This window comes from Bidens hawaiensis, unplaced genomic scaffold (assembly GCF_021521415.1).
Source record: "Bidens hawaiensis isolate Kalapana, Puna unplaced genomic scaffold, B.hawaiensis_p1.1 tig00049835_1, whole genome shotgun sequence".
In the NCBI taxonomy this organism is placed as follows: Eukaryota; Viridiplantae; Streptophyta; class Magnoliopsida; order Asterales; family Asteraceae; genus Bidens; species Bidens hawaiensis.
The window spans coordinates 45,475-58,714 of NW_027498923.1; the positions used below are offsets into that span (position 1 = coordinate 45,475).

At 33.9% G+C, this 13,240-nt stretch overlaps 2 protein-coding genes across 2 annotated transcripts; both read left to right on the forward strand.

Moving 5' to 3' along the window:
• The first annotated feature begins 76 nt into the window (after positions 1-76).
• On the forward strand, positions 77-1,588 carry LOC143598238 (putative xyloglucan endotransglucosylase/hydrolase protein 6). The gene is made up of 4 exons (XM_077076508.1): positions 77-318; positions 422-522; positions 628-824; positions 1,012-1,588. The coding sequence occupies exons 1-4, from the start codon at positions 126-128 to the stop codon at positions 1,400-1,402; spliced, it is 882 nt and encodes a 293-aa protein (XP_076932623.1). The 5' UTR covers positions 77-125; the 3' UTR covers positions 1,403-1,588.
• Positions 1,589-11,008: 9,420 nt separating this feature from the next.
• Positions 11,009-12,610, forward strand: LOC143598234 (transcription factor RAX3-like). Its single transcript, XM_077076504.1, has 3 exons — positions 11,009-11,270; positions 11,456-11,585; positions 11,706-12,610. The coding sequence occupies exons 1-3, from the start codon at positions 11,135-11,137 to the stop codon at positions 12,367-12,369; spliced, it is 930 nt and encodes a 309-aa protein (XP_076932619.1). The 5' UTR covers positions 11,009-11,134; the 3' UTR covers positions 12,370-12,610.
• The last annotated feature ends 630 nt before the right edge of the window (positions 12,611-13,240 follow it).

The following is a 13,240-nucleotide window of genomic DNA, read 5'->3' on the forward strand; positions in this document are numbered from 1 at the left end:
ATACTATTAACAGCCCTACACTCTCTAAATCTAAAACTATATATACCCACATATATTATCCAAACATACACACATCATCACATAAAAACACACACAAGACAAATATTTCGTTAGTGCATGGTCAAATGATACACTTGTTCACAATGTGTTTTAATAAAAGTGTTCTTTCTATTGTCCTCATAGTGGCCATGTCACTGCTGGCTGTCGACGCTAGACCCGCTACATTCCTACAAGATTTTCGTATTACATGGTCTGATTCTCACATCAGACAACTTGACGGCGGTCGGGCCATTCAGCTTGTTCTGGACCAAAACTCAGGTGTATAGTCGTTCAACTAGCTTATATATATCTGTTATTTAAAATTTACGTTCTTATAAGTTAACTTGTAAACCGATGTCATCGATGTATTCTTATGATACAGGATGTGGGTTCGCTTCAAAAAGCCAATATTTATTTGGACGTGTGAGCATGAAGATTAAACTTATTCCAGGGGACTCCGCGGGCACTGTCACTGCTTTCTACGTACATGACTGTGTTTTATAAAGAAAAACAAAAACAACTATTTATATAATTTTATATCTCTATATAAGTATATATTGATCATTAGTTTTATTATTTTTTTGGTAGATGAATTCGGATACGGATCAAGTTCGTGATGAGCTTGATTTTGAGTTCTTGGGAAACCGAAGTGGACAACTTTACTCAGTCCAAACCAACGTATATGCTCATGGAAAAGGCGATCGCGAACAAAGGGTTAATCTTTGGTTCGACCCAGCTGCTGACTACCACACTTACTCTATCTTGTGGAACCATCACCATGTTGTGTAAGTAAATTGCCAATTATAATAGTTGTCAAGTTAAATTTGTTTTATCAAAACTTCATGTCATTAACATACTATATAAATTGAAGTGTAACAAAATCCGTCTAATTAAGAGCTCTACCTTTCAACATTAATTACTTTGCCGGCCTGTTTTGACCTGTATTCAATCACCATGCGCGTTTTGGCACAGATTTTCTGTGGATGAAGTCCCCATAAGGGTATACAAGAACAATGAAGCAAAAGGAATTCCATTCCCCAAATTCCAACCAATGGGAGTTTACTCAACACTATGGGAAGCGGATGATTGGGCAACACGAGGCGGTCTAGAAAAAATCGACTGGAGCAAAGCACCATTTTATGCATATTACAAGGACTTTGACATTGAGGGTTGCCCGGTCCCTGGACCGGCATCTTGTGCATCAAACCCTTCCAACTGGTGGGAGGGTTCGAGCTACCAACAACTCGACCCCGTTGCAGCTCGTCGTTACCGATGGGTTCGCATGAATCATATGGTCTATGATTATTGCACTGATAAAAGTCGTTACCCAGTCACACCACCAGAATGTGTAGCTGGAATATGATTATGGACCATTTGCATCAAGCAGGTTGTGGGCCGAGTGACAAGTTTATTTATATTTGTGTGTGAAATATAATAAAAGTCAGTAAATATATAAAGTTAATATTGTGTATGTAAATGTACCAATCAAAGCTTCCTCCATCGATGGCGTGTTATATTATTGTCTATGCATTTACTACGACCTGATTAATCCGAATAATGTTTATTGTTTTCTTAAAAGCCATTTGCTTTATATTAATCTTTTTATAGTTGTCTTTTAATAATTATTGATTAAGACTTGTTTGGTTTTATAATTAATTTTAATTTTTAAACGATATATTTACTTGACTAATTTTCTTGTCTTTTGAGTTCATTTATTATCTTGTGCTCTTAATTTTTCTACACAAAAAGAAAGTCAGACGAAGTTAATATTATGTTAATATACACAAATAACCATTTTTTATGTACTCAATTAGTATTATTTAGCTAAAACCCTATATATATATATATATACCCGCCAAACAGGTTTGGTTTGGAACAAGGTTTTAGAATCGGATATGAGTTTGGGATTACCTATACCCGACCCAAACCAACCCATTGCCATCCTCACATACATACACATACATACATACATACTATGAGGGTACAATACATTTCTTGAATTCCATACCAATATACCATAACATACACATATTTATTAAATAAAAAAGGTTTAGTTGTCAAAATATACCAGTATTTCATTCAAGGTCCCCCCCCCCAAACAAAAAACCGCAAATGACAATCGTCATCCTAATACACTACACAATTGCGAGCACTCCACAAAGTCGTTGATAGAGCATGCGTCACAGTTATGTATATGCACATACAATGGCCAACATACGTACAAAGTATATTCAGATCATTAATATTGTCTTTTCATGCTTTAAAACATACACACGTTTAGTATTAGTAAACCAAACAACCCATACATAACCTTCCCAGTATGCACACCACCCCTGACCCCCCAAATGATAATATAGCTAAGTATACTACAATCTCATATAGTCTCTCTTATATGGAACTCTGTCAACTTTGTGCAAGGTTCAAACATGAAGCAATCAATCACACTATTGTGATCGAGTACTGTATCAATCTGTGAATACCTCAAGTATTTGCATATGCTCTTCCTTGCACATACATTAAAATTCACGCAACCTTTCACAATGACAAATGCATACTAACACATGCATACACACATACATTGAGTGTGAGAACCATTAGTGCGAAAACTTAACCATCCGAGAACTATTGAACGCCTATACCTGGTCAGTGCATGAGCTATAACGCATATAGAGTACACGCAAACCATAAATGCAGGAACTATTCTGCATACATGAACCAACACAGCGAATACGGCATACTCATACATAAGCGAGAACTATCACATCGTACATTTGAAGTACACGCACCCAAGGGGTATGATAACTTACCCAGATTCTTCGCAAGGATTAGAATGTGAAGGAGTAGCTATTATAATAAAAACATAAGCACATGAGAACCTTAAAAAAATTGTCAAGTGCCAATACAGATTGGCTCAGTTGGGACATGGGATAATGGAATGGGCTTAATTGCTAAAAGGCTAAAACAGTCGGCAACGAATTGACACAGTTAGACAGTGTTTTGGGCTTCATTTCCGGACTCAGTTATTAAAAGAGAAAACTTTAAAGCTAGACCCATGTTGATTCCCTCATCATTTAAAACGTCTATAACCTTTTCATACGACATTTTTATTTCAGAATTTTTTTTACCATAATATAAAATTAAAAAAAAGTTAGTGGGTACATGTTTCTAGCGAGCTTCCACAGAGACCACGTTCCATATCCATTACGTTTATGCTTCCGATGTAAGTGTCATTCGCGTAGATATACGATTCATAAGGCTTTCTATATAACGCAAATTCACCTTAATGCATTTGTACCAACACAAACTATGCCACCAATTTTCTCCCGGTTTCCCATGTTAATATGTTAACCTGAAACTGATCAACGGTATTATCTATACCCAAGCATCCACATCCTTTGATAATTATTGAAAACAAGAATTTTACAATTTTCCAATTCTATGACTTCTTTTTGCGCTTTTGGATCTTTTTTCCAACCCCAAACCATGATATAATATCAATATTGCTCTAAGTATTAATTTGTATCACAGACTAGATAATCTTTTTGTCCTACGAGTTTGCAAACCAAAACAAGGTTTTTCCTCCACTACCAACACGAACCAGCCATTAAACGTTCTTTCAAATTCAGTTTGCAGTTAGGTTCTGGTTGCTCCAAACGACCAATAGATTTAAGTGCCTTCACCTCCAATAGACTCCTTTACCGGGACCCAACACCATGTAAGAATACAAATGCGAAGAACCGAAATAGTCTTTACCCAAAGTGCCTCCTTGTCATTCTTATATTTCGACCACCACTTTGCTAAGAGAGTCGTGCTATAAAAGCATGTAAATTTCATACCTGTAGCCCTCCACGATCTTTAGAAAGCATTATTTGTTTCCATGAGAACCCAACTTAATTATTTTGTCTATTTCATTAAACCACAACCCCAAAACAAAGGAAATGTTGGAGAGAAACAATTGGGACACAAAGAACAAGACATTACTCAAAGTATTTGATTCACTTAATAACACCACTATATTATTGGTTGATACTTATAGTACTAGAAACTTGCATATAAATAAAATTGACATAAATGAAATCATAAAACAAAATAACTAGTAGAAATTGAAATAAAAATAACTTAAAACTCTTCATCAACCCACAATAAAGATTAGACAAAATGATTCTTAGTAAAAGGTCCCGAGAAGATAAATAACTTAAAACTCTTTATCAACCCACAATAAAGATTTGTTGTTAATTCACTCAACAAATCTTTTAATTAAATTGCATGTTGAGCTGTTGTAGCTGCTACCATGAACTCTGATTCACAAGATGAAAGGGCAACGGTCTTTTGTTTCTAAGAGTTCCATCAGATTAAGGCATTGCCAAAATAAAACACCATACCAGTTGTGCTTCGTCCATCACTAGGATCTTATGCATGACTACTATCACTATAGCAAACAAGGTCATTTACGTCATCGCGTCCATATCGAATGCCCATGTTAATTGTACCTTTTACATACCTTAGTGTTTCGGTCAAAAATTGGCAAAGCAACTTTTGATCAAATTAGTGCGTGAGGTGAAGTGCTTGTTGATAATAAGATCGAACACAACGATATGATTACGAGGGAAAAAGCCCTTGATTACAATAATCTTACGTCGGTCAAGAATTAGCAACGTAATCTTTGGTCGAATTGCTTCGGTCAAAGATTAAGAACGTAATTTTTGGTCGGATTCGTATATGATTATGGTAATCTCCGGCACAAAAAACCCCCGGACGGTGAAAACTATCACCGTCAATTATATTAATAATAAAATCGGTGATTACAAATGGTGGAGCTGATAAGTGATCGTGAACTATGTGTTACAGTGTATGCTAGTAGCTAGGTGAGTGAAGGTGTGTGTTCTAATGATATTATCAGCTCATATATATAATAAAAGATTACAACTGTTATCCCGGAAAATCCGCCTTTGTCTTCAATGCTTTGATTACGTGGTTTAATGGCTTTAAATGCGAAGTTATGTCTCTTAGCCGTTACTCCTCACGTCTTTGACTGATTCTTTAAGGAGTCACTTGTCAAACATAGTCCCATCTGCGAAATAACTTCAAATATCCGAGGATAATACAACAGCTAGCAATTATCGGGGATACCGAATATTGAAAACCTGTTAGTAAATCCAGGATCCTTAAACATAGAAATGAATCCTGACAATAATAGAGTTCTTCCAATATAGCCGTTGGGAACTCTTTTTTGAGTCTATCCACGTTCTTCAATGTTCATCCCACGTATTTGACCGATTCTTTTGGGAGTTACTCATCACATGTGGTCCCACACGTGCTAATATTAATTATAAGTGCGAGATTTCAGGATAACACTCAACATTTAACCATCAACCATTACTTGGCCTTTAATCCTAGCTGTTATAACTCATTCCACACGTTTTATGTAACCACCAACCGTGTATTTCGCATAGAGTAAATCAACAATTAATACCTGCAATTATAAATCAACACCAAGAGAGAAATATCTATTTATTAACGTTAATACTCGGGATACTAAACTTATTCGAAAATCCTGAACATATTCGGGATCCTGAGAATAGATCCGATTATAAAATTTGGGCCCTAACACTTAGTATGTGCTTCACCAAATTCAAGTGTGTGACATTTTGGATCCTGCATAAAGCGGTTAGCCACACCGACCGAGTAAGACAAGTCTGGTCGGGTGTGTAGTAAATATCGTAAGCTACCAACAATGCGCCTATAATTAGTTTCATCCACCGTCTCTCCTTCATCGGTTTTATTCACTTGTAAACGTGGTTCTATCGGGTATCTTGAGGAGTTGCAGTCAAGCATGGATGCACCCTTCAATATCTTTTTAGCATAGCTTGATTGCTTTAGTGTGATTTTCCCATTTTGTTGACATACTTCAATACCAAGGTAATACATGAGGAGTCCCAAGTCACTCATGCTAAACTCACCCATCATTTAACACTTACACTTGTCAATTTCATGTTTACTTGTTCCCGTAACAATGAAATCATCTACATAAACCCAACTATGATTAAATATAATTTACTTGACCTCGTGTACAATGCATGATTATGGATGACATCGGGGACACAATTATAGATATACTAAAAATTAATATCCCCATTATTTAAAAAAAATATTGTTTAATTAAGAAACAATTTTGTAGTAAAAAAAATAAGCCGGTCATGGGTCTCATCAAACCCAAATATATTTTAAACCGAGTTATAACATCTTATTTTTGTGTGAAACTCTTTCATCATCAAACCTTTAGTATATTATTAATTTTCTTACAATAAATAAAACTAAAACCTAAAAAATGTATAAATATTATAAACGAATAATGTAACAACCTCCGTAATACGAGAGATAAAATCTAGTTCATGGATAAAAGAAAAACTTTCGCTCCCAATTAAGTTCAATTTTTACGGGCTTTTTAAATATTCCGATTTGAAAGTGTTAAATTAGTATCGTTTTTCTTTATTGTCTTCTATTGTCATTAATAACGTTAGAAGCTTTAGTGTTTAAAAATTATAATATTTAATTGGATAATTTTTAATTATTCGTATGCCATTGATATTGACACTAGCAACTTTTGATGCAATTAAAGATGTCTATAAGTTTTAGATTTATCAGTTTCGTGAAACATGAATTCAAATGTGTCCCTATTCAATTATGTTTAACAACTTACTTTCGGTCTCAAAACATGACGTTAGCTTCACTTTAATATGAAATTGTAAACGGCCAACTTAAGTTTATACCGCGTCAAATTATTTTAGAACAGTGACTTTTTTTTGTATTAGGTCACCACACTCTTCAATTTGAAGAGACCCGTTGTTCCTTTGGCCAGACTATGCTGTTTAAACCGGGCCCACGATGGTTTCAGAATTTGGCATGAGCGTTCCCCAGAAAAACCATACCGCTGGCTGCCACTTGACAGTCGGTGTGTCATCACAAGAGCAGAATTATCTGGCGTAACACACGGTGGAACTAAAACTGGGTGGGCTCGAGATTTGAACTGACAATCTCGCAAGATTTAGTTCAAATCTTCATTGTCAATATCCAATCAATGTGCCATAAATAAGAATTGAACTTGAATCTTCATTTAAGAATCCAAGTCTTCTATCAATAAACCACAAGTGCAGAATTACACCACGAAGTGAAGAATGCTTCCTGGCCTTATATTTTATTTGGTTGAAATTACACAAAAATTATAGAGAAAGGGACTCTCATATAGTATTTGTCTGTGATGACATATGAGATTTTTCAGATAATATCATTTTAATCTAGAAATTTGAAATTTCTTAAAATTATTTAAATACCACATATCAAATTTAACCTCATCTAAATAAAGAATAAAGTTAAAATATAAAGAGAGATAGAAATAAAAGTGTGTGAAGGATTTGTGACTACATATAAAACTTTCTAAAAAATAATTTCAGAAAAAAAATTATAAAAAATCATAACTCAAAATATAAATAATTTTTTTTAAAAACTAAAATGTTTCCTCCATCATTCTCGTTAAAGAAAACAAAAAAAAAAAGAATTGACGAAAAGACACAATGCCGAAATCAAAGAAACAATGACGAAAATGAAAAAAGACAGAATTATAAATAAAAAAAACATAATAGATCGTAAAATATAACATCATTCAGAACAAAATATATCACGATGTTGAGTCATATAATACAATATAAAAAAAAAGACACAGTGTTAAGGGAAAAAAACACAATCTATGACGAAAATAAACACAATGATTTTTTTCACTCACCATTGTATCTTTTATTTTTTTAAGAACCAAAAACATCAACTCGTTAATATTTCGACATATTAATTTTAAAACAATTTAGTTAATTTAATAAAAAAAACTAAAAATATAAGACTGGTGAAAGATAGCTTGGGATGAAAGATGACTATTTCAACGTTTGAAATATGGATTGGAATTAGGGGTGTTCAGGAAAACCAAAATCCGAAATGAAATTGAAACACAGATAAACTTATCCGAATTTTTATTTGGATGTTCAAATCGAATTGATCCGAATATCCAAATAACAAATTCGGATTCAGATTGAATTCAGATATTGATTTCAACAGACCTCAGATAGTTCTTAATCATCCCACGAGACCGTAATATACCCTATCACTGAAACAAAGGCCCACGAGTCGTTGCGAGCCCCGTTCAGTGAAAACAGAAGCGACACTTTTCAAACAAACAAATGAATGCCCTAACGAACAAATGATTACCACAACGAGTAATGAAGACTTGAATGGGGAACTCGACCCCTTAATCATCCTACGAGACCATAATATACCTTATCACTGAAAACAAAGGTCCACGAGTCGTGGCGAGCCCCGTTCAGAGAAAACATAAGCGACACTTTTCAAACGAACAAATGAAAGCCCAAACGAATAAATGATAACCACTGCGATTAAATGAAGACTTTAATGGGGAACTCAACCCCTTAATCATCTCACGAGACCATAATATCCCCGTTGTGAAATCAAAGGCCCATGAGTCGTTGCAAGCCCCGTTTAGTGAAAACAGAAGCAACACTTATCAAACGAACAAATGAATGCTTTAACGAACATATGATGACCATGGCGAGTAAATGAAGACTTTAATGAGGAACTCAACCCCTTAATCATCCTACGAGACCATAATATTCCCGTTCAATGAAAGCAATGGCTCACAAGTCGTTGTGAGCCCCGTTCAGTGAAAACAGAAGCGATACTTTCAAATGAACAAATGAATGCCCTAACGAACAAATGATGACCACGGCGAGTAAATGAAGACTTGAATGTGGAACTCAACCCCTTAATCATCCAACAAGACCATAATATCCCCATTCAATGAAAGCAATGGCTCACGAGTCGTTGCGAGACCCGTTCAGTGAAAACAGAAGCGACACTTTTCAAACGAACAAATGAATGCCCTAACGAACAAATGACGACCACAGAGAGTAAATGAAGACTTGAAATGGGGAACTCAACCCCTTAATCATCCCACGGGACCATAATATCCCCTCTCAATGAAAATAAAGGCCCACGAGTCGTTGCGAGCTCCGTTCAGTGAAAACAGAAGCAACACTATTCAAACGAACAAATGAATGCTCTAACGAACAAATGATGACCACGGCGAGTAAATGAAGACTTGAATGGGGGGAACTCAACCCCTTAATCATCCGACGAGACCATGTTATCCATGTTTAGTGAAAACAAAGTCCCACGAATTATTGCGAGCCTTGACTTAATGATTAATTTAACGAGGTTAGTGATTGGATGTAACTGGCAAGAATTGTGAAACGTTGATGATCCATATGCAAAAAATAAACTTTTTGAACTAAATTCTCATTATTTGCCAAACCAAAAGGACGAAAATGACACTTTATTCTAAAAAACATAGAAATTACTTATGATAAACTTTGTTATATATGATAGTGATTGGTATATATTATTCTTACAATTTAACAAATATATAGTTTACTAAGAAACCGAAATAAATAAATAAATAGATTTAAAGCATATATTTTGATTTATAAATTTATATGACAATTTACAATAATAATAATAATAACAACAACAATAATGATAATAGATAAATTGATTGATTTTATAAAATAAATCGATTCTTAAACATATATTTATAAGTTAATGATTAAAAAATGTGTTATGTAAAATGAAATCATATTCGAGTTTTGTGTTTTCTACAATTTTTAATGACAACATTTGAAATTACATTTTTTTTAAATCTTTAACAAACATGGTTTGTTGTTGATTTTTTATATTTTCACAAAGTATTTTGGAATATATAGTAACATACATAATATGTTAATATTTATTTTTATAAAAATGTATAAACATAATATAAATAGGATGTAAAAGGAAAGTGAATAATTATTTATTTATGATGTATATTATGGTTAATTAATATTTTTAGTTTTGGAGGGAAAAGAGATATGATGTTTAATCACAAAGCGACATGTGTTACTGTTATTTTCTTTTATTAGAAGAGTAGGATGTTCTTTTGTTTTCTCTAGATGTACCCAATTGAATGTTGTTCGAATTCATACAGTTCCATGGGACATTTTTATATTCGAATATTTAATTATGTACAGTAACTCAACGAGCCCGAAGAACGATAATTTTGTTTTCAGTAGAATCGGTTTTGTCATTCAAAAGGGGGTGACGGCGCAACTTATTGTCCGCTTACATGTCTCTTTATTGTAATTAGATCCTTTTATTTGAAATGAAATAAAAAGTAATCACTATGTAATATTTTAAGACAAAACTCACTCTTCTATTAGTTATGATAGTTGAAGTGATGCAAGGATTATGTTAAAATTGGGAAGGAAGAGCTAATATTAGTCTTAATTACCTAAAACTAAAAAGCAATGCAACATATAGTTTACTTTAAATTTATAGGGTACGAATAGTCCAAGTTCAAGACAGTCTAAAAGTTCAATATAGCAGGTAAGGTGTGTACATGTATTTGAGGATAATATGCTCATATTGGTTGAAAATAGATATGATTAATATTATGTTTTTCAACTCTTTGAATAAAAATAAAAATTCAGTTAGTTGTGCATAGTTTAACAAACAAGAATGCGTGTGTTGGATGAGGATATAGATACTTAAAATATGAAATGACAGAGATTCTGGAGGAAGAGAAAGACAAATGAGAAAATACTTGGTGCTAACGGTTGTGGCATTCCGGGTTGCCTCCTTATTCAATTGCCCTTAATTCTTAATTACTTTAATTTAATAATATTATATATTAATTAATTAATATATCACAAAAGCTATATGCCTCTTTTTCCGAATTCACCTTTTTAAAAATCCAGTGATCATTCTCTTTAATCCCCATCTTTTTCTTCTCCAGCTGCTTCCCCTAGCTCTCTCTCTATATATCTATATAATATCCATATATTGTTTTATATATATATATATATATATATATATATATATATATTAATTTCATCATCATTTACCCTAAAGCTAACCATGGGTAGATGAGAATAAAGAGAGAAAACCAAACACCAACAACTCCACTTTGATCCAAGCCGAACCAGAAGCATCAATAATTACAATGGGAAGAGCACCTTGCTGTGACAAAGCCAACGTCAAAAGAGGGCCATGGTCACCTGAAGAAGATGCCAAACTTAAGTCTTATATCGAAGAACACGGCACCGGAGGCAACTGGATTGCTCTACCTCATAAAATTGGTAATTATTTCCTTATCTATCTAGCTAGTTTACATCTTCAACCTTATACAACATAAAATCACACCCAAAGGTGATGATCCAATAAACCTTTTATAATTTTGATCATAGATGTTAATTAATTGTAATCAAGATGAACTTGTTTTGAATCCCATATATATAATCAATTGAATTTGTTCACTGATTAGGCCTCAAGAGATGTGGCAAGAGTTGTCGCCTTCGGTGGCTAAACTATCTTCGCCCAAACATCAAGCATGGATCTTTCTCCGAAGAAGAGGATCACATCATTTGCACCCTCTATCTCAGTATTGGCAGCCGGTAACATATGTTTTATTTGTTATTCATGTTATTACACTCTGATGGATCTGATATATAATATTATTCCTTATTGATATGTCAAGCAAATTATGCTAAGGTGTTGATATATATATGCTTTAGGTGGTCTATTATAGCTGCACAATTACCTGGGCGAACTGATAACGATATCAAGAACTACTGGAACACGAGGCTAAAGAAAAAACTTATGGGAAAGCAAAGAAAAGATCAACAATCATCAAAGAGGGGTGGCCAAATGAAACAAGAAATGAAGAGAGAGGTTCTTGAAGATTTAAAGGCACCATCTTTGTGCATGAGCATGATGAATCTTTATCAATCTTATTGGCCTACAGATTTCCCTTTGATACTCACAAACCCTAATCAGCATCATCATCAAGAACTTCATGTCAAAAACCAAGATCCCAACTTTGAGCACTACCACTTTGACACAACCTCAAACCAACCCGAATTGCTCAATCAAAACAGCGACAAACCAATCTCGACCGCTTCTTACCAACCTCAGTTGCCAAACGCGCCTTATTTTCTGAATGGGGATGGTATAAACCTGTTTCAAGATTTCAACAATTTCCCATTTGGGATCAATGAATTTGGGTGCAACAATACACAACTTGAGCAGTTCTATGGGTTGGTTGGTGGCTTGGATAACCTTGTCAATGGAAGCAATTGCACAAGTTCTTCAGCTGAAAGCACTACTAGCTGGGGTGATCCTCTTGCATGTCCCCCTCCTCCTTCGATCGCCTACCAAGATTCCAGACGGTTTCAATAAGATTAGCATCATGCGGTAAGTGTTGATTTCGTACCCATTTGAGGACAACCGTTCTTGCCATTTTCTGGAGTATATTTATTTAATTTGTTTTTCTTTATTCACTATCTCTTTCATTCTGATTTACTGTGATTTCTTGTTTTATCCACTACATTCATGCAAACGTTGTTTTCTTGTATGTTACTTTCTATAACTTCAATTTTATTAAGTATTTTATATATATGCATGTAATACAAATTAATATATTGATTCATATATATATTGTTCACCTACCAAAGAATTAATCAAATGGGATTGCGATGAATTCGACTAGAAGATTGGATGTTTACAAGGAAAATCCGACTAAATGTATGATCACACCAAGATCATACTAAAATATCATGTCATGTTTAAAACTTTATCGACGAGATTTAGGTAACCTGAGGTTATAGACATGAATAATAATTCAGAGTTAGTGTTATTATTAATCTCACGATAGTCAAGATCAGTAAATAAACAACTTTTATGTTCTTTCTTGAAAAAATTAATGACAAGTTATTTACGGGTTATTTATCTTTAGCCATGTGAAAACAAGCTATTGGCAAGCAAAAGATTCTTGAAATGAACCGGTAGCAAACATACTAAAAGATACTTGATCAAACTTTTTGATGGCAGTTTATTAATTTGTTGTTCTTTATATAGAAAACAGGTGTATATAAGTGGATTGTACTACAACTAATATTAGAATCGACATATTTATACACGTATATGTATAGTTAAAGACATAGTTTGAATGAAACTTATAGAAATGGCGACATCTTGGAGGGCAAGTAGGACAATGAGAAAAGGCTGCATTCTTTTATATTTATCTTGATGGCCTTAAACACCAACACTC

Excerpts from the sequence above, each read along its gene's own strand:
- LOC143598238 (XM_077076508.1), top strand. The coding sequence starts at position 126 with ATGATACACTTGTTCACAATGTGTTTTAATAAAAGTGTTCTTTCTATT. Across the intron at positions 523-627 it reads GCACTGTCACTGCTTTCTAC|ATGAATTCGGATACGGATCA; the intron begins GTACATGACTGT and ends TTTTTTTGGTAG. Across the intron at positions 825-1,011 it reads TGGAACCATCACCATGTTGT|ATTTTCTGTGGATGAAGTCC; the intron begins GTAAGTAAATTG and ends GTTTTGGCACAG.
- LOC143598234 (XM_077076504.1), top strand. The coding sequence starts at position 11,135 with ATGGGAAGAGCACCTTGCTGTGACAAAGCCAACGTCAAAAGAGGGCCA. Across the intron at positions 11,271-11,455 it reads TGCTCTACCTCATAAAATTG|GCCTCAAGAGATGTGGCAAG; the intron begins GTAATTATTTCC and ends TTCACTGATTAG. Across the intron at positions 11,586-11,705 it reads TATCTCAGTATTGGCAGCCG|GTGGTCTATTATAGCTGCAC; the intron begins GTAACATATGTT and ends TATATGCTTTAG.